Source organism: Xenopus tropicalis, chromosome 1 (assembly GCF_000004195.4).
Source record: "Xenopus tropicalis strain Nigerian chromosome 1, UCB_Xtro_10.0, whole genome shotgun sequence".
Lineage (NCBI taxonomy): Eukaryota > Metazoa > Chordata > Amphibia > Anura > Pipidae > Xenopus > Xenopus tropicalis.
In genome coordinates, this window is record NC_030677.2 from 31,743,037 (window position 1) to 31,763,492 (window position 20,456).

General features: G+C 42.1%; 1 protein-coding gene across 1 annotated transcript; it reads left to right on the plus strand.

Annotated features, from left to right (window-relative positions):
• Positions 1-3,999: 3,999 nt before the first annotated feature.
• Positions 4,000-19,954, plus strand: pi4k2b (phosphatidylinositol 4-kinase type 2 beta). The gene is given in 10 exon segments (NM_001016953.2): positions 4,000-4,292; positions 8,089-8,243; positions 9,345-9,545; positions 11,363-11,494; positions 13,458-13,611; positions 15,698-15,783; positions 15,965-16,058; positions 16,982-17,115; positions 18,765-18,824; positions 19,380-19,954. Coding segments are annotated over 10 exon segments (1,479 nt in total). The 5' UTR covers positions 4,000-4,003; the 3' UTR covers positions 19,554-19,954.
• The last annotated feature ends 502 nt before the right edge of the window (positions 19,955-20,456 follow it).

Here is a 20,456-nt window from a genome sequence, read left to right on the forward strand (position 1 = left end):
CACTTTGGCGCCCCTACATGCCACATACTTAGGTAAACCTATGCACATTGGGCATCAAACTATTCAGTGGACACCTGGAGTACATAATTAGGATGTTTTATCTTGGTGCCTAATAGTATGTGGGAGGTAGAATGCTGCAAAGTAAAATCTTTGAGGTGATCAAAATCGCCAATTTTAGGAAAGCTTCGCAGCTTGGTACTTTGGAGTATAAAGACGTGGGTACCCTTTTTAAATTCGGAAGAATGTGTACTTTCCAAAAATATATTGTTTTCTGGGGTGTGTGCTTACTTTATAACTTTACCCTCATAAAATACAGTAAGGGGGAGACTTACTGATCCACGAACGGTCCGAAGGCGTCCAAATGTGGTTTTTTCGCAATGATCGGTATTTTTGCGACTTTTTTGTCGCCGTCGCGACTTTTTCATGTGTTCCGTGACTTTTTCGTCACCATCGCAACTTTTTCGTATATTTTCCGTGACTTTTTCGTCACCGCCGCGAAAAAATCAGATTGGTTTTTCCGCCGTTTAGAATCGCTCAATATGAAAAAATCACGACGGCAACGAAATAGTCGCAAAATTTTTGTTTCCAATCCGTATTTCCTTTCGGGATTCGGATTCGTGGATTAGTAAATCTCCCCCTAAATGTGTTAATTTTGCAGTAACTGAAATGATACTCCGTATGGAGGTATTGACATTTAGAAGCCTATATCTTGTTACAGAAGTGGAATTACACACAAATTCTAGCATATTTTGAAAGCTTAGGTTGTCCTGAAAAAATATATTATTTTCCTAGGTAAACTAAAAGTACCCTCTAGTAAAGGCCCCTAAAGTGAAAGAATGCAAAATGTTCAAAAACGGTCTGGCAATACAAGTTCCGCTTTGACCAAAACGGCTAGCAGTTAAAGGGTTAAATGTTGGTAAGTTACAACATCTGAAAATGGTTGCATTACCTGTTTACTATAGGACACCTTGTCTATTATTACCAATGCTCCACTGGCTTCACTGCCAAGTATCATTATCTCTTAACTCATGTAAAGCCATATATTCCCTCCTGCTCAAATTATAGGGGACAATGGGGTGCTGGAGATATTTACCACCCTATGGGTCTGCATTGATCCCCCAGCCAGGTTTCTTTGGGATGTTTCCTGCCCTTTCATCTTCAAACATGCCCCTGATGCCTTATGGTCACTGGAACATTTATTGACTATGGCCTCCCATCTGTGGCAAAATTCCTTATCATTTGCAAATAAAGTGGGGCTTATGTGGACTCTCAGTCAACGTGGTATGCGATGTATTCACACACTTTGATAGTGTTCTCAAGTACAGATCATATGCAATAAACATACACTTTGATATCTGGTGGTGCACCATTTACATTTTTACAAGAAGAAGCGATAAGAAATCAACATTTCCTCTTCCTGCAAGTACTGTATATCACGTCAGGTACTTTCTCCTTCTGCTTCTCTAAATGTCTGTTAACAGCAGCAAGGATTATGCGCTAGTCCAATCACGTGGCAGACTTAAGTTCTGTGTGTGATATCCAGCTTCTCTGTTCAACCTGCCATTTAGGGATGCAAACAATCCCAGCAGTAGAGAAAGGTTTTATATTACAGAGTACAACAGGCTACTGTTCCCTTAAAGGGAAACTGAGGAGGGCGGAAGTCTTGGCATTGCTGCAAGAGCAAAAAGAAAATCACAAAAAGCAAAGAACATAGGAGATTGAAAGAAAAATTAAGAGTAAGGATCCAGGTCAGGTAGCAGAATGGGGGAAATGGTAAGGCAACATTAAAAATAACATTGTGAAAAAGAGAGAAGGGAAAGAAATAGAAGGAGAAGACAACTTAGGCACTGCTGATTGTACTCTTTTTTTTACTATAAAGTGTTCATTCTGTCTTCTACTTCTTCCTACTGTGGGCCTGTACCCGAGGCAACTTATATATCTAACAATGGCCTTTGTGGTGGTGCAGCAACAGTGAACTGGCTAATTGTACATAGGGCCACACTGTGCCTTTCAGGAACTACCTTTTGCAGTTGTGCCCTCTGCACTAGTGATGCAGCCTCTCTGGCGCTGTAAATGTAAGCACAGGGGGCCAAGGGTAGCCTCAGGGCCAAAAACGCCCCTGATTAGCCCAAAGAAGCACTATCGTTCAGGCAGCTGAGGTGCCAGGAATCTATCTTGCTACCTTCCCATTGTCCTGCTAATCGGCTGCTGGGTGGAAAGAGAAGGGGTGACATCACACCAACTTGCAGCGCAGCAGTAAAGAGACTAAAATTTAGCAGCGCAAAAGTCACATGGCTGAGGGCAACTGGGAAACTAAGATAATATCTATCCCTTTGTCAAAGTTTTTTTAAATATAAAAAATCTGTTCTGGAAAGGCCATTGTTTCGGTATTCCTCCTCCAGGCAACTTCGCATGACTACAGCCCAGTGCTGGTGGGGGGGTTTCGAAAAACTATTGTTTCCCCCAACAAGAGTGCGGACTCTTTTAGCCCACAACTCTGGTGGGGAACACATTATAGGGGTGGTAGCTGGCCTTTAACTGGCATTTGATAAGCCCTGACCCTAATGTGATAGGGACCTTAGACTGTAATCTCCATTGGAGCAGGGATTGATGTGAATACAAATAAAAAAATAATAAATTATAGGAATACCAGCAGTAAAGCTGGCCACACAAATAACAACTACGATCTTTCCTGCAACCATTGGTCACAGCAAAGATCGTTCCCACCCTCCATTGATGTTCAGGGCTGAATCGTCAGATATAGAGGGAGAAACAATAGAGCTGGCCATACACGCACCGATAATATCGTATGAAACCTCGTTTCGTACGATATTCGGTACGTGTATGGCAAGTCGGCGAGTCGACCGGTATCGCAGGAGGCTGCTGATATTGGTTGACTCGCCGACTGGCCAGGCCATAGAAGGCGCCTGAGCAAAATCTGCTGTCAGGGCTGAATCGGCAGAAGGTAGAAATCCTATTGTTTCTACCTCCTTATCTGCCTTTTCAGCCCTGAACGGTTAAGGTGGCCATACACGTGGCGATCTGACGATGTTTCGTACGACCATCGGTCGCACGAAACATCGTAAGATCCGCCACACACCATTCAGGGCTGAATCGGCAGGTAAGGAGGTAGAAACAATAGGATTTCTACCTCCTTCTGCCGATTCAGCTCTGAAAGGAGAATTTTGGTCAGGCGCCTTCTATGGCGCCCGATCAAAATTTTCAAACTGGTCCGATCGGCGAGTCGTCCGATATCAGCAGCTTCCTGCGATATCGGTCGACTCGCCGACATGCCATACATGCACCGATTATCGTACGAAACGAGGTTTCGTACGATAATATCGGTGCGTGTATGGCCACCTTTAGTGGCAGATTGTACGATCTTTTGATCTAAAATCACTACGTGTGTGGCCACCTTAGGAATTCTACCCCATCTGACAATTCAGCCCCAAACGCGTGCTTTCGCTTGGGCTTTTCAATGATGCCCAATCAAAATCTTTTGTCCTGCCTGACTGTCGATACAACCTATATCCAAGGCTTTTGCTATATCGGTCATCTCGTTGACCATACACAAGCTAAATAATATACAAAACCTTGTATTGTACAATAATTACTGTGTGTGTATGGCCAGCTTAAGACAGACACCCTGAAAGTAAAATGGGCATCTTTACTCATGAAATATAACAACACTTTAACAATAAATACAAAGTAGCCAACAATATCACCCAGCACATACACTACTCATTTACAAGAAAAAACAGCCAACTTCCCTGCTGCTGAACACGGAACTCACCCTCAGCTCAGTGACACTGTGCGCAGGCGCAAGGATAGGAGCGCAATTGGGCGTGATAGTGAGTTGGCCAATAGGAGCAGGATATACCCCGGCAATGAGTGACGTAATGATGGGCGGGCCTCAGCGCGTTATCAGTGCAACGCTCTAGTGGAGAGTGTAGTTAAGGGGTGGGCGATGCGGTGAGTTGGTTTTATTGGGAAGAGAAGGGACATGGAGCCGAAGCAAACAGCCGACGCTAGGGACTCCCCGCCGCTGCTGGTGTTCCTGGAGCCCGCTGCTGAAGAAGTGACAGCTCACACCGCTCCGCTCTCTCCCAACCCCCAGTCAGCCAGAGCTGCTCCTGGCAGCGCCGTGCGCTTCTTTTCCGATAGCGCCCGGGAGGAAGAGGCCGGGGAGGATGAGCCGCTGCTGAAGAAGTCTGGCCCGGTGTCCCCTCGGGCTGCGAGGAAAGGGAGGACTCGGCTTAGTTCGTCCTCGGACAGAGAGAACATGAGCGGGGGTAAGGGCTGAGCCGGTGCGGGGGTAAGGGCTGAGCCGGTGCGGGGGTAAGGGCTGAGCCGGTGCGGGGGTAAGGGCTGAGCCGGTGCGGGGGTAAGGGCTGAGCCGGTGCGGGGGTAAGGGCTGAGCCGGTGCGGGGGTAAGGGCTGAGCCGGTGCGGGGGTAAGGGCTGAGCCGGTGCGGGGGTAAGGGCTCCAGCTGGTACACCCTTAGGCTGTGTGTGTGCGTAGCTGCTAGTAGGGCCAGCCATTGGGCAGTAACAGCCAGTGAGGTTCGGCCTGGGAGGGGGGCAGGTATGTGCGGCACAGGTATGTCAGGTAAGTGCCCCCCAGCCCACGGCTGTGACACCCAGGCACCAGGCAGCGCATACCCGACCTGTAGCTCTGCTTTGCCTCTCTACCTGCCCTGGAGGGTAACACTCAGCTTGGCCTACTAGCAAAGCCACAGGGGGGTATAGCATAGAGTGGCAGAGTAACACAGGGTATATTTATACATATATATAGATTTTGGCCCAATCACCCCCCCTCCCAATACAAGTCAGGTCAGATGGTGTGTATTGTTCCTGCATCTACACCCAACAGTCAGTGTATTTCAACAAAAAGAAAGTCTTTCAGATACCATCGGCTTTTATCTTATTGAACAGATGCAGCATTCCCTTCTGACAGGTGTGTCATTTAAAATAACAGCAACACCAAAAAATCAAAGTTTTTTAATTGTAATACAATGCACTGGTAACGTGTGTGTTTGCTACAGAAAAACTTCTATAATTTATATGTTTAAAGCTGATGTGTAGCCTCGGGGGCAGCCATTTAAAGGAGAAAAGGCGCAGGTTACATAACAGATAAGTTCTGTACAACACATTGATATTTTGTCTGCTATCTAACTTGTGCCTTTTCTCCTTTGAATTGCTGCCCCCGTGGCTACACAGCAGCTTTGTTTAATAAATTATAGTAATGTTTCTAAAGCAAATACACCAGTTGTACCAGTGCAGGGCAACAGTATATTATACTGTAATGACGATTATAGACTTTCATTTTTGGTGTTGCTGTTTCTTTAATATCATAAGCTCCATGTAGTTAACACACCATATTTTTCTATCTGTACAACTGGATTTTGACCTACACAACTACATTAGTCACTGATCTGACACCATGCTATGAAATCTCCTGTGCAGTTTAGTGTTCCACTGTACAACAGAAAGATGTGCATGCCATGTGTGGTATCTTATAATATCTCCATATGTTTTGGGCCCCAGGCTGATTGGAGAGTGTACCAGATTGGACCATGTATGCTTGGGTATTGCTTTGGAGTTGCAAACACTACTTAACAAATACCATAAATGACCTGGAAGTGCAGTTGCACAAGTTTGCTGCAGTCAGTTGTTTGAAAATATCCAACTCTTTAAAGGTAGTGGGATCCAAAGTAGCTTCTTGCACCTATTCATAGTTACACTCAGCACTGCTGCCTTGGTCTCCCCTCCTGATACAAATTTTGCACAAGTGGGTCCATTGACACAGGGGAACCCTGGAGCTACAGTTACCTCCTAAGGTAGTGGAAGCTCCAGGCTTCTTACAGCATCCTGTACCAATTGCCATACAGAATTTGCACCTACAGGACTGGGCCCAGATGAAATTTCGATGCTAAATGATGGCAACTGTATTTAGTATGTATGTCCAAATGAGTTCAATGCATGGTAAAGCACACACACAACTGCACTCATTGGGAGGCGTCAGCTGCAGTTGAGTTGGTGTATCGTCCCTCCACTGTGACCTGGAATTGGGGGGGGGGGGGGGATACTGTGCATAGTAGGTAAAGAAAAGCATGGAGACTTGCTCTTCATATTGAACTTTGTTGGGAGCATAAATGACCCATAATGCCTACTCTAGATAATGTTTTCTGATCCAGTAAATCCAAACTGACTGCAAGGTTTCTCCTTGTATGATCCTGAACTGGTAAAAAAAAGCCATACAGCCCAGGTTTTGTTGGATTTGGTTGATTCCGCCCATGCAGCACGACTTTAAGAATATTTGTAGATAGTTGGTCAGTTTCAATAGACCTTGTTGCAGTGATGATCCATCTGTTCAACCTATGGGCGACCAGATACCCTGATGGGTTGGCCAGCGTGTGTGCTTAATACTCTTCTTTATGTTCCCGTGTAAGGGAAACCCTACTCCTACCTGTGCAGTATTAAGGCAAGAGGTGACTGGAGATCAGATGGGTGCTAAATCACACCATTGCAGTGAGCCAGAGCAAATTATAGCAGCTACTTAGCTGTGCCATATTAACTGGATTGTGAGTGTGTTTGTGTTTCTGGTCCCTTAAATCTAATACTAAGTTTAATAAGGTTAAGTATAACATGCAAAGTTTTATATTTCTACTGGGCACAGTAGACACCTTGGTGGGATTATGCAGCTTTGTCTTCTATTTCATTAACACTCTCAGAAATGTTGAATTGCAGGCTGTAATAATTATTATTTTACTGCATACATTTTATATTCAAATTGGATTTACGTTGACCTCAAAGAAATTGAGCGTTCATACATAATACTTTGTATCTGAGAGGCTTCAGCAGAGAGGTGCTAACACATTGCTGAAAAGCTGTGAAACTGTATCATGTTCTTCTCACACCTCTAATCCCTTCTCACAGGAGGTGTCCTGATAACCTCTCTCTATAGACTTAACTAGGTGTTAAAGGATGCAGAAACTTTTTTTACTTTTCTCCTACTGCTGGTTTAGTGGATTGTTGCCATCGTGAGAATGATCCTCTGGGGATTGAAATACATAGATGTAGCACATGAATTAAACACCTTAATTTTTTTGCTTTCAGAGTGCTTCGGAGTGACATGAGCTTAAATGAACACCAAAACATGAAAGTGTTTTAAAGTAATTAAAATATAATGTAGTGTTGCCCTGCACTGGTAAAATTGGTGTGTTTGCTACAGAAACTCTACTATAGTTTATACAAGTACCCTGCTGTGTAGCCATGGGGGCAGCCATTCAAGCTGGAGAAAGGCACAGGTTCCATAGCAGATAACAGAAAAGCTCTGTAGAATATAATGGGGCTTTATCTGTTATCTGCTAAGTAACCTGTGCCTTTTCTCCTTTGAATGGCTGCCCCTTATTGATCTGCTGTTCATGTATGGCAGTGATCCCCAACCAGTGGCTCGGGGGCAACATGTTGCTCCCCAACCCCTTGGATGTTGCTCTCAGTGCCCCCAAACCAGGGAGTTATTTTTGAGTTCCTGACTTGGGGGCAAGTTTTGGTTGAATAAAAACAAGATTTCCTACCAAATAAAGCCCCTGTAAGCTGATAGTGTGCATAGAGGCTACCTAATAGCCAATCTTAGCCCTTATTTGGCTCCTCAATGAACTTTTATGATGCTTGTGTTGCTCCACAAGTCTTTTTACATTTGACTGTGGCTCACAAGTAAGAATGGTTGGGGACCCCTGATGTATGGCCTCTTAACCCTTGTGCATATAAGACATAAGGCCCAGAGCCTATTGCCTCCATTAATGCTGCCACATGAGATGTTGGTCAGTCACTGTATTGAGGGATTTTAGATTCACCATAATGCAGCTGCAAACCTGTTACTTTTTTAGACAATACTACACAATAGAGATGTTATTGGCATTAAGGCTGTGCAATGTATGTGCAAGTACAAATTTGTAATGGTTTTTGAGTTATTAGCTTTCTTCTTGTTACTTGTATATTACCATGAGAAACCTCAGACATGTAGGTTGTTGTTGAAAGTTCATGTAAAAGTTGCTTATTTTTTCCTGTGCCTATCTTTATTTAGGTCACATTGGAAATGGGGAGTTTAATGTCATTTTGGATGACTTGGAATTTGCTGATATAATTCACCGAGCAGAGCAAGCCATAGAGAGCGGTGTGTTTCCAGAAAGAATCTCTCAAGGATCCAGTGGAAGTTACTTTGTTAAAGATCCAAAAGGGGTATGTCTGTCAAATACTGATGTAAAATCTAGAGGTGGAAATTAAAAGCCTTACAATTATTTCATGGGTTAGGGGATTTGTTTTTATTTTGTTATGTATCATTACCCCAGTAGAGCTTACACTCATTGAAGCAGCGGCCCAGATCTGAACCTCCCTTTCCCTACCAGGGCTTCCATTGGGGGGTGCAGGGGCCTCTGATCTGCTTTGACCCCACTGGTCTGACCCTGCTTAGAAGCCTGCACAAGCACATGGTAGGAAGTCGGAGCCGTTGGAGAAAACCATGCAGGCCTAGGGAGATCATACACACTCAATTTAGTTCCCTAACCAAAACCCGGGATCTTAGCACTGCAAGGCTGCAATAATAATCACTTTAAACAGTTTTAATTGAGCTACAGTGAGTACAAAAATCAGTGTGGGAGAGCATCAAATATCACTCCACCATCCATAACAGCACCATTTGATAGGGTTTCACTTTTTAACTTAAAGCAACATTTGTAATTCAGTAAACCTTAGTATATTTTCCATTGACATAATTCACAGTACAGGTATGGCACCCGTTATCCAGAATGCTCGGGACCTGGGGAAAAGGGGTCTTTCCGTAATTCGGAACTCCTACCTTAAGTCTACTAAAAAAAAATATTTAAACAGTACCGGTAATTAAACCCAATATTATTATTTTTCCTCCAATAAGGATTAATTATGTCTTAGTTGGGATCAAGTACAGGTACTGTTTTATTATTACAGAGAAAAGGGAATCATTTAACCATTAAATAAACCCAATAGGGCTGTTCTGCCCCCAATAAGGGGTAATTATATCTTAGTTGGGATCAAGTACAGGTACTGTTTTATTATTACAGAGAAAAGGGAATCATTTAACCATTAAATAAACCCAATAGGGCTGTTCTGCCCCCAATAAGGGGTAATTATATCTTAGTTGGGATCAAGTACAAGGTATTGTTTTATTACAGAGAAAAATTGTGAATTATTTGATTAAAATGGAGTCTATGGGAGATGGCCTTTCCGTAATTTGGAACTTTCTGGATAATAGGTTTCCAGATAAGGGGTCCAATACCTGTAATTGCTTTTGCTTTATTCATACAGAAAATTATTGGCGTGTTTAAACCAAAATCAGAGGAGCCTTATGGGCATCTAAATCCAAAATGGACCAAATATTTTCACAAGATTTGCTGCCCCTGCTGCTTTGGTCGTGGATGTCTTGTTCCTAATCAGGGGTACCTTTCTGAGGCTGGTGCCTATCTGGTAGATGAGAAATTGGGATTAGGTGTTGTTCCAAAAACCAAGGTAAGATGGTCAACTCATAACTTCGGAACTTTGTCCCTGCCTCTGACAATTTCTTTGATTTCAAAAAAATGTTTTTGTTTTTAATGTAAATCTGATATTCCGAAATGTTTTCTATTAGCTCTTTGTTTATGGGCAGTACTTGCTGCAGCTGGGACGTGTGTAAACTAATGGGTTGTCAACCTGGCAGGTGAAGGCCACTCCTTTACACTTGGGTGTGTATTTATGCCTTTTTGTGTATGCGTGCATATAACTGTATTCCTGGTTCCGAAGTCTTCAAGTTCGTGAGGAGACTGAAATGTTGGTATAAATAAATACCGTATTAGTAACAACAAAACAAAGGCACTATCTGTCGATCTATCAGTCTACCTGCTGGGCGTCATTTTGAAAGGGTTGAACTTTAAAGGAAAATTATACCCCCAGAATGAATAACTAACGAACAGTTTATATTATGTTAAGTGGCCTATTAAAGAATTTCACCAAACTGGAATATATAAATCAGTAAATATTGCCCTTTTACATCCTTTCCATTGAGCTGCCATTTAGTGATGGGCTGTGTGCTCCATCAGAGATCACATGACCAGAAATAATGCAGCTCTAACTGTAACAGGAAGTAGTGTGGGAGCAAAAGGCAGACTGTCCATTAATTGGCTGATGGGGCCTAGCATGTATGTGTGCCTTGGCTTGTTTGTGTGCACTGTGAATCCTATGATCCCAGGAGGCGGCCCTTAATTCATAAAATGGCAATTTTCTATTTAGGATTACCCAATAGCACATACTACTAAAAAAGTACATTTGTATGAAAATGGGTTATTTTGATGAAGCAGGGTTTTACATATGAGCTTGTTTATGCAATATATTTTATAAAGACCTACATTGTTTGGGGGTATAGTTTTCCTTTAATGGACTAGTGTTTTTTTTTTTTTCCAACCTACCTTTACTATGTAATATCACTTCAAATATGCACACTTGACATTAATAGAGGCGCTCTATTGTAATGTCTATGCCACAGGTTTTCAAGATGTGGCCTATGCATCTATTATAGGTATCAATTAAAGGGCAGAAAGAAACTAGCTGCCTACTCTTAGCCCTTCCAGGCAGAGTTTTTAACCTATTGGCCTGTTAATGGCACCAACATTTTTGCATCAATCTGTAGTCAATGGATTATAAATAAAAAGCTTATTTGTAAGTATCATAATTATTTCAGCCTGAAAGCAATCTGCCTGTCACTGCACACAGGACAGAAAATAACACTTTCTGGCCAAAATCTGCCCTGTGAGCACATGGGCACATGGGATCCAGAAACTGGCCGAATCCGCATGTTCTCCTTTTCACTGGTGGAAAAATGCTGTGTGTGATAGATGCCATAGATGAGGAAAGAGACAAATTCCAAAGTGGCTGTCCTTTCCCGTGACTTCATTCTAGCTACAAACCCATGATGGCAAGCTGTGTATGGGTGTCCTTCTATATGGCAAGGATAAAACTGAAGCAGGTTAAAAAAAAAAAGCTTCTATAAAGGCAAAGAGTGTGGCTTGTTAGAGATGGGTGCTGGTCCAAACAAGATATCCCTCAAGATAAGGGCTGGCTCGTTTTACATGTTGTTGCAGGTTCCGACATTAAATCAATACAGTTTTTCTCTGTCCCATTGCTTTATTTGTGACATAATTGCACATTCTGATGACTAGAGCTAAATAAAAAAAATTAATCCGGTTTGGCACGTCAAATCCTCATTTACTTCAGTACCTCAGTACTTCTGGGTACAAGATGATAGTATATTTTGCTAATATTATAATTGATAATTGTCCTGTTTTTATTTGCAGGTAGTGTGGCTTGTAAGCGAAACATTCAATTACAGTGCAATAGATCGAGCAAAATCGCGAGGCAAAAAATATGCTTTAGAAAAGGTGCCCAAAGTGGGTAGAAAGTTTCACCGTATCGGACTACCTCCTAAGGCAAGTACCCTGTTTTTCTCTTAAATGGTTTGGGGGCAGGGTGGCAATTATACACCATGTGTGTGTGTTTTTTTTAATTATACAGTGACATTCCTGACTTCTGTGCTTCCTACCATGAGGCAACAGTTTTGTCAAGGTCCTTATTTAGTGTAATGGCCACGAGGACCTTGCAGAATTGGTTTGCTGAGATAGCAGTGGAGGAGTCCGGCTGTCTCGCAACAAAGCCTTGTATTAGTACCTGTGATTTGAAGGGAAACGCCAGCTGTATGCCAGGGCTGATACAAATATCATTGCCCTACCTCACTAACACTGACAATGTCCCAACATCTAGTAAAATATCACAGAAGAGATTGTTATACCATTAATTGGATGTTGGACAGGTAGATTCACACTTGTTTCTAGTCTTGGGTCACGTTAGTTTTCTTTGATAATACTGTGGCCAGATTGAGCCTGAAAATGCAAGATGAGGAAATTATCTCTAAGCGAGCCCACAGGCCCTCATCTGTTTGGCTGCTTTGACTGCTTACTTTTGTGTAAGCTTTAAATGGTATCACTACTGATTGTTCACAGCCCAGATTCAGGCTCTAAGCCCTTGCATTGTTCACACCTGTAAGCCCCTCTATTGTTCACACCTCAGCTCTATGCCCCCTGCCTGACCTATGCTGCCTGTGTGTGCCATACTCTGCCTGACCTTTGCCGCCTGTGTGCCATACTCTGCCTGCCCTATGCAGCCTGTGTGCTCCATACTCTGCCTGCCCTATGCCGCCTGTGTGCGCCATACTCTGCCTGCCCTATGCCGCCTGTGTGCGCCATACTCTGCCTGCCCTATGCCGCCTGTGTGCGCCATACTCTGCCTGCCCTATGCCGCCTGTGTGCGCCATACTCTGCCTGCCCTATGCCGCCTGTGTGCGCCATACTCTGCCTGCCCTATGCCGCCTGTGTGCGCCATACTCTGCCTGCCCTATGCCGCCTGTGTGTGCCATACTCTGCCTGCCCTTTGCTGCCTGTGCGTGCCATACTCTGCCTGTCTTGCTGCTGTGGGAGGTGAACCTGGCAGGGTTTTGTTCTGGAAATTTGTTAGCATTTTGAAATGGTCATTATATGGTGCATAAGGGTTGCTATGCTGTTCACAGGGGAGGAGGAGGCATATGGATTTAAGGGTATGTCTTAATATGACATAATATAATTGTTTCACATATGATTGAAGGGTGATATCCCTACAGTGGGCATTGTGGTCTTAAAAGCTCTTGTGATAAAATGGTGTGGTTTAAAGTGGGTGCAGTTTAAAATGGGGAGTGGTCAAAACTGGCTTCCAATATCAGCCCTCCACCATGTAGGCCAGAAACATTCCAGCCCTCTGTACCACAAGTTGGACAGCACTGACTTTGGCTAATGCCAGACAGGGCTAATTCCTGGCCTGTGGATAAACACAGGCCAAGAATCAGCTGATCTTCTGGCTCCTGTGTCTGCGTCAAAAGGCACTCTGCTGGCCTGGGTTCAGATGCACCGATGCCCAAAATGCGTACTTACGAGTTTCCATGCTGAAATTCATTCCATGTTTTGTACCTAGACTGACTCAGTGCCTTTTGGTGCAGACATAGGAGCCAGCATAGGCCAACTGTGCTGAATAAATGACTTGGCTGGTCTGTCTTCTAGCATAGAGTGCTCTTGTTTACACATTGTAGTTAGGCAACCAACTTCAGCAAGAGCCAGGGTCAAGGAAAACCTTAAGGCATAGGTGAGAATTTGAAGTTTATTTTAGAATGCTGTTATAATTAAGTGGTGCTGAATGTTTGTGGATATATTTACTTTACCAGGCAGATGACGTTCATATGATCTAGCCAGCTGTTATTGTGCCAGTCCCTTCCCCCTGCAACCCAATGGTTTGTGAGCCATAATGCTACATGAAAGTATTTTTAAAATATATGCGAAACAATAAACCTTTTTTTATTTATTATTTTAGGTTGGTTCCTTCCAGCTCTTTGTTGATGGCTATAAGGAAGCTGACTACTGGCTAAGGAAATTTGAAACAGACCCCTTACCTGAAAATACCAGAAAGCAACTTCAGTGTCAGTTTGAGAAATTAGTAATACTTGATTATGTTATTAGAAATACGGGTAAGTATCCCTAGCTGAGCGGCATATTGCATGGTAGTAAGGTGTTGTACTATGATAGCCATTGAAAAACTGCAGAAAATGTAAGGTTCATGGATACTTGTTATTGGCTAAGCAAGTAAAAATTGCAAGCTTTCGAGATTATAGTGTTAAGTCTCTTCTTTAGGCTTAAAGATGTTACATTTGGGATATTGCACTTATGTCTGGAATCTAATGCACATTTACTGATCATTTCTTTGTCTTGAAGATAGTGTTGTGAACATTTCATGCTTTAAGGCCATGGGCCATGGGGAGATTAGTCACCTGTGTTTAAATCTCAGCTACTGCGGGCAACTAATCTCCTTGAAATGCCTTCCCACTGTCAAAAAAGTGAATCGAAGGTGAGAAGACATCTGCGTCGTTTTGTGTTCCAAGCAATGTAAATTCCTTTCCACTGGTGATTCACTGTATTCATGGTGGGAAGGCATTATAAGATGATTAGATGCCTGCAGTAGCTGAGATTAACCATGGGCAACTAATTTCCATATGGGCCAAGGCCCTAACAACGATCCTATATCTGAAATGTAGCTATGTAATCCATGCGTAAACTGTTCTTTCTGAACATTCAGTAGGCACATCTAACACTGGCCATACACAGGCCGATGCAGTCTGACAACGGACTGAGTCGGCAGTTTATCAGCTTGTGTATGGGGCCCTCAGACAGGCCTACCCGACCAATATCTGGGCAAATGTTGATCAGGCAGGGTTAAAGATCCTATTGAGGTGAGGAGCGCATCGGCTCATTGATGCCTTTGTCCCCACAGCCTCAATCCATCACGTCAATGAGTTGTTTGGCCCTTTGGCTGAACAATCCGATCAATTTGACCCCACCAAATGAGCAGATATTACTATGGATGGCACCTTAACAGTGCAGTTTGCCTATTTAGTTAGCACATTTAAGAGTATGGTTTTATGTTCCCAACTGACTAATATAGCTACGGGATAAATGTCAACATTTCAGCTTATTGCTTTTAGGCCACAGTGGCACACAGCTGACCTGCTTCTCCGCCTGCGTCCACTTCTCTCCACCTTTGTTTTCCCAGGCTGTGACTGCACCCTTAAGGTGGCCATACATGTAGCAATAACGATCTTTTGTGCGACCGATGGTCATTCCCACCCTCCACTGACGTTCAGGGCTGAATCGTCCGATATGGAGGTAGAAATAATAGAAATTCTACCTCCTCCTGCTGATTCAGCCCTGGATGTAGATTTTGCTTGGGCGCCTTCAGTGGCACCCGATCAAAATCTTTTAACCTGGCTGATCGAGACAACTGATATCTGCAGCCTTCTGCGATATCTATTGCCTCTTCGAGCCGCCATACATGCACCAAATATCGTACAAAACGAGGTTTCACACGATAAATCTGTGTGTGTACAGTCGGCTTTAGTCTAAGCATACACAGTCTTTTCTCCCTGGTGTTATGGTTGTATGTGTACCTGTGTAAATCGATAAACACCTTGAAGAGGTTCTCGATTTCACCTCGGTAATCAGGCAGATTTTTGTAGGGTTTTGTATTTGGCAAAATACAAAAATTATGAATTTTGTGCATCCTACATAAGACTCAGTGAATGGGTAGTTGGATGGTGCTGAGGAAGGCTGCTAACAAAGTAAAGCTTTCAGAACCACTGCAGGACTTTGATTATCAGATTTCAGCTGTTTGGAATATAGTATCAGGAAAACTAATGCAATGGTCACTAGCTCTGCTTCGCCCTCAAGGACTGCTGTTTTTCTCTCCTGTGAATGACAGTATACTTTTTGCCAGAGAATGAAAATGCGTAGGTGATACAGAGCACACATTACAGCAAGTGCCTTTTGTCAGTGGGGTTTAAAAGATCAGCTGATCTATTTACCTGTTTCAAAATGTCTCAAATACTACTCTGTACAATGGTGCTAATACCAGTTTTTCTTGTTTGGAATATGAGTGACCAGTTTTTGCATAAACCCCTACCCCCCCCCCCCCCACACACACACACACACACACACACACATTGCTATTCTTAGACACAGCTTTGCTGCTAATTCATGCATTTTTTTTCTCCCCTTTTGCAGACCGAGGCAATGATAATTGGCTAATTAGGTATGACAGTCAGGATGAAGATGAGTTGATGGAAAAGGGAGACGATTTTCCTCTAAAGGTAGTGGTTTTTGAAAAAAACTTTTTTATGAATTTCACAGAATTGTGGTATTTGGACTGTATCCTTATTAACATGCCAGCTGCCTGCAATCATGATAGTGACAGGAGATTGTGTTGTATGAGATTATCTATCATTATGCCACTAAAAAGCTGAGCCTATAAACAAATATTTTTTTTTACAGGATTGGAAGGAAATCAAGGAACCAGTAATCAAAATTGCTGCAATTGACAATGGTTTAGCTTTTCCTTTTAAACATCCTGATGAATGGAGAGCGTGTAAGTAATATACACTTCTGTGTTTCTTAAAAGATAATGATCATCTACTTCTGTTTGGCAATGCATATGTGCGTATATATATGTATAATATGTATAATATGTATATAATAACAATATGATCCCTGTGGGGGACTAAAACGTACTGCACTGGAAACTCCAATATTGTTTAGGCAACACTCCCAGCTCAGGCATGTGTCACTTTTATAGTTATTACTTATGGAAGCTTTCATTCCCCTTGCGTTGAACTGTAAATCTAATGCATATTCTATTTTTTGTGGATAAAAAAAGAGATATTCTATTGAAATACCTGCCACTGCAAATAGTTTTTTTTTTAGCACTTGCACATGCCTAAAATAATGAGTGGGACCCAGCACAGAAAACTACCAGTACACCCACACCTCTTATGCAACAAGCTTAGTGCCCAGTATAGGGGGTCGGCACCCTCTCCGTATTCAGTGCAGGACAAAAAACTGGAACAGTAGAGCATCTGTAAGCGGGAGAAACCCCCCTGTGTTTTTTAATATGTGAACTGCAATGTTTCAGTAACACTGCCCTTCGTCAGGCATCCTTATAACCTCAGCGATGTTGGCAGAGAAATCTGCATAAACAAAAGTATTTGCAAGGGTCGGCAAACCCCAAAACTGAGCAAGGTCTTCCCACCAACTTGTAGTGGACAATCAAAGTTCTTTTAATAGTGATAGGGTTCAAGTAAGGGGAATGTGCTTCCCATGAAAGGGTGAAACGGAAATCTTTTAATAGCCGATAAAATTCTAATAAAATTTTTGTGCTCTCCTTGTTTGGTAAAGAACAAGATGGCAGCCCTGTTGCAGTTTGTGGAGGAACTGTGCTTGTGCCTATTTGTATATCATTTATATTATATTCATTTATATACTTGTCTGTGTGTGGTTACATTTCACCTACAGACCCGTTCCACTGGGCTTGGCTTCCCCAAGCTAAAGTTCCTTTCAGTCAGGAAACCAGAGATTTAATTCTGCCACGCATCTCTGATATGAATTTCGTCCAGGACCTTTGTGAAGATCTTTATGAACTTTTTAAGGTAAAAGTCTAATAAAATTCTAGTACTTCATCTAAAGCCCATTATGCTGAAAATAACGTAACCTTATGCCACATATATATGTAGCTATTATTTTTGTATCTTGCCAGAAATGCCATGTCATGCTAACTCTCTTCCAGCTTCTTGCAGTTTTAGCCTTATTTTTGTGTTGTAAACCTTGCCTTTGGTAATAATCTTGCAAAAAAGGTGAATGTTATGCCCGTGTTTATATCTAAATAGCTTGCTTTATGTTCTTGATATGGCAGAACATTGCGCCAATGCCTACTATGTACTTCTGCCAAGCTGCAGGCAGCATCAGGCCATTAAGTCTGTAAGTGAAATCACCCCCCACTACTTTGCACACATTTAGTTTACAGATTGCATACGGGTGCTGAATTCCCCATTATCTATCACAAGCTAAACAGTGTACAATGCCCCGTGGGCCCTTGAGCTCTGATACAGAACTGCAGTCTGACATGAATGCAAACACTGATAACCTCTGGCTTACAGGCAAAACATCATACCTGAAACTGGACTCTACTCCAGGATCAATAAATCCAGCAGGTATTAGTTTCTCTGACAAATTTTGCCTGCCAGGACTTGCAGCTACTAACAAAGTATCTCTTTCATAGCAGGAACTAGAATATAGAGATTTGTCTCTGCTGCAGAAGGCTCTGTTACTAGAGCAGCACCAATCAATGTTTAGCGTGAACCAGCCACCCTGTGTACAGTTACAAAGCTTTCAGCAGTCAAGAGGTGTTATTTAATGGCTTAGAGTTGTAATGAGGTGGAACAGATGTTCCTTGAATTATTAATATGGCAAATCCTTACTCTGCATTGTATAAATGGGGTTGTTTCAGAATGTATAATACATGTAATATCCTTTGTAGCAGTGGACACCATGTAAGGTCTCATAAGGCTTTAAAGGCCTCTTGGAATACCAGATAAGCCGAAACTAAAGGTTTCCATACACGTAGGATCTTCTTTTGATATCCTCACCTATAGGTGGGCGATATCGGGGGAATTTAGGCTAATACGGACAAATTATAATGACTGTTAAGGGCACAGTAGGCGCAGTCCTTACGATCAAATTATAACAACTGTTAAGGGCGCAGTCGGTTCGGGGACCGCATCAATAAGCCAATGTGGTCCCCAATCCGACTGAATCTTTTAACCTGCCCGATTGAATTTCAGGCCAGTTCTCGGTCGGGCAGGCCCGTCGTTGCTGCCCCCACACGGGCCGATAAGCTGTTGAATTGGTCTAAGGGACCGATATCTGCAGCTACAATCCGGCCCATGTGTGGCCACCTTAATACAGAAATGCTGAGAAAAAAATTAAATAAGTGCTCGCTAACCACTTATAAGATGAAACAGTCTTTGTTGTGTCAGTGCCATATTAGGAGTTTTAATGACCATAATCAGAATGCTTCATCTGCAGTTCCTTTCACTTGAATAGACAGTGACTATTAGAGAGATTATAAGACCATTCCAATTGACCTTAAAACTTGGCAAAGTAAAACAAAAAAAAATTTGGTATGAATATATATGTGACATGCTAAAAGTTATCTTAAGGTAAACATCTCCTTTTAAGTACATTAGGGTTGAAAGGTTTTGCTCATGATTATGGTAACTGTTATTTTTTGCCTTTTTAGACTGATAAAGGATTTGACAAGGCTACATTTGAAAAACAGATGTCTGTGATGAGAGGACAGGTATGCTTGTCTGTGTAACCTATATGCTTCACAGGCCTCTGGTTTGAAATCTAAGATGTATGTGAGTAACTGCTAACTGCACACAACACAGCTGAACACATTACTTGCTACTTTGTGCTTGGAACTCAAACCAAAGCTAATAACATAAAGGGGGAGTATGCTAAATGAATAGATGGTAATAAAATACATTTTTTTTGCATTTTATTAACTTTTCATACAAACAAAACACAAAATAACACATTTAACAATGCAATGAGGAAGACGCATTAGTCTTTCTTTTCCAGGTCTACCTTTAAGATTTGTTACCAACATTGAATGGATAGGTATGACATTACAGAGTGTGTGTGTATCTAGAAGTAGTTCCAGCATCTTGGGTCCATCACCCTACCGAACTACGTATTCAGGGTGTGGCAGAACAAGTTGGGAAGACGTTGGGGTGCTTACAATGTAACTGGGAGCGGGATTGTTCAATTACCCTCTAGATCACACCAAGGGCCCCAGACTTTGTCAAATTTGTCAATAAAATTAAATTTATTCTACTTTTTCCTCCATTAGATTCTGAATCTGACGCAGGCATTAAAAGATGGCAAAACTCCTATTCAGCTAGTACAGATGCCTCGTGTGGTGGTGGAGCGTTCCTGCAGCGGCAGCCAAGGCAGAATTGTGCAGATGAGCAATGCATTTACACAGACTTTTCATTGCAGAAAACCCTTCTTCTCTTCCTGGTAACAGGAGAAATGTTATTATAAAGCTGCTCTTTTGCACAAGCACTGCAATAAAGTGAAACCTGCTGTCGGTCGTCAACTGCCAAAACCCTCGGGCTGTGGTACTAATTAGTATTCTGAATGTAATTAAAAGGTTTACAGTTCAGTCCGTATTGTAACGTCAGGGATTCACATAGGACTGTGTTGGCTGTACTGTATTTTTATATGACTAATTAAACTTGTACATTTTGGAGGAAAAAAAATGTTCAAATGGTTGTGCTCCTTCAGGGGGTTCCTATATGCTGGAATGATAATGCCGTAAATATAGCAATGCAAAGTAGATTTATTTATAATGTAAAAAGCTGATATTTTGTAATATTATATTTGCCATATTAAATGATGAAATAAAATGTTTTTTCTCACTTTTATGTGATGCACTATTCGCCTTTTCCAGAAGTGTCCTATAAACTACGGTAAGGGAAACAAATCTGATTGTAGTACTTACACCATTTCCTCTGTGCTTTTCCTTTAGGACCAAATACCTGCATTTTAGTTCACCAGGTGCAAAAACGTTGTATATTTGATGTACCAAAGGGCAAGTTCTTTGTTTGAGAGACAGAATTTGTAAATAGCATCATTAGGGCTTTAACAAAACTTGAAAACTGGCATATTCCAGTTCACAAATTGCGATTTTGATTTCTTTTCATTTTACCTCTGGTAGTTGGCTGCCTTTTCTGATTGAAGGAATATTTATCTGTTTCAGTAAGAAACAAAACAAATCAAATCCACTTTTGCTTCATTTAATGAAAGCTATTTTTACTGTGAATGCTCAAACCTGTTTACATGTTGCTTCATAGTGTATGCTATCTCCACTGGAACTTTGTCTGGGATGTAGCATTGCAGTTGCGTGATTAAGGAAACGTGTTAT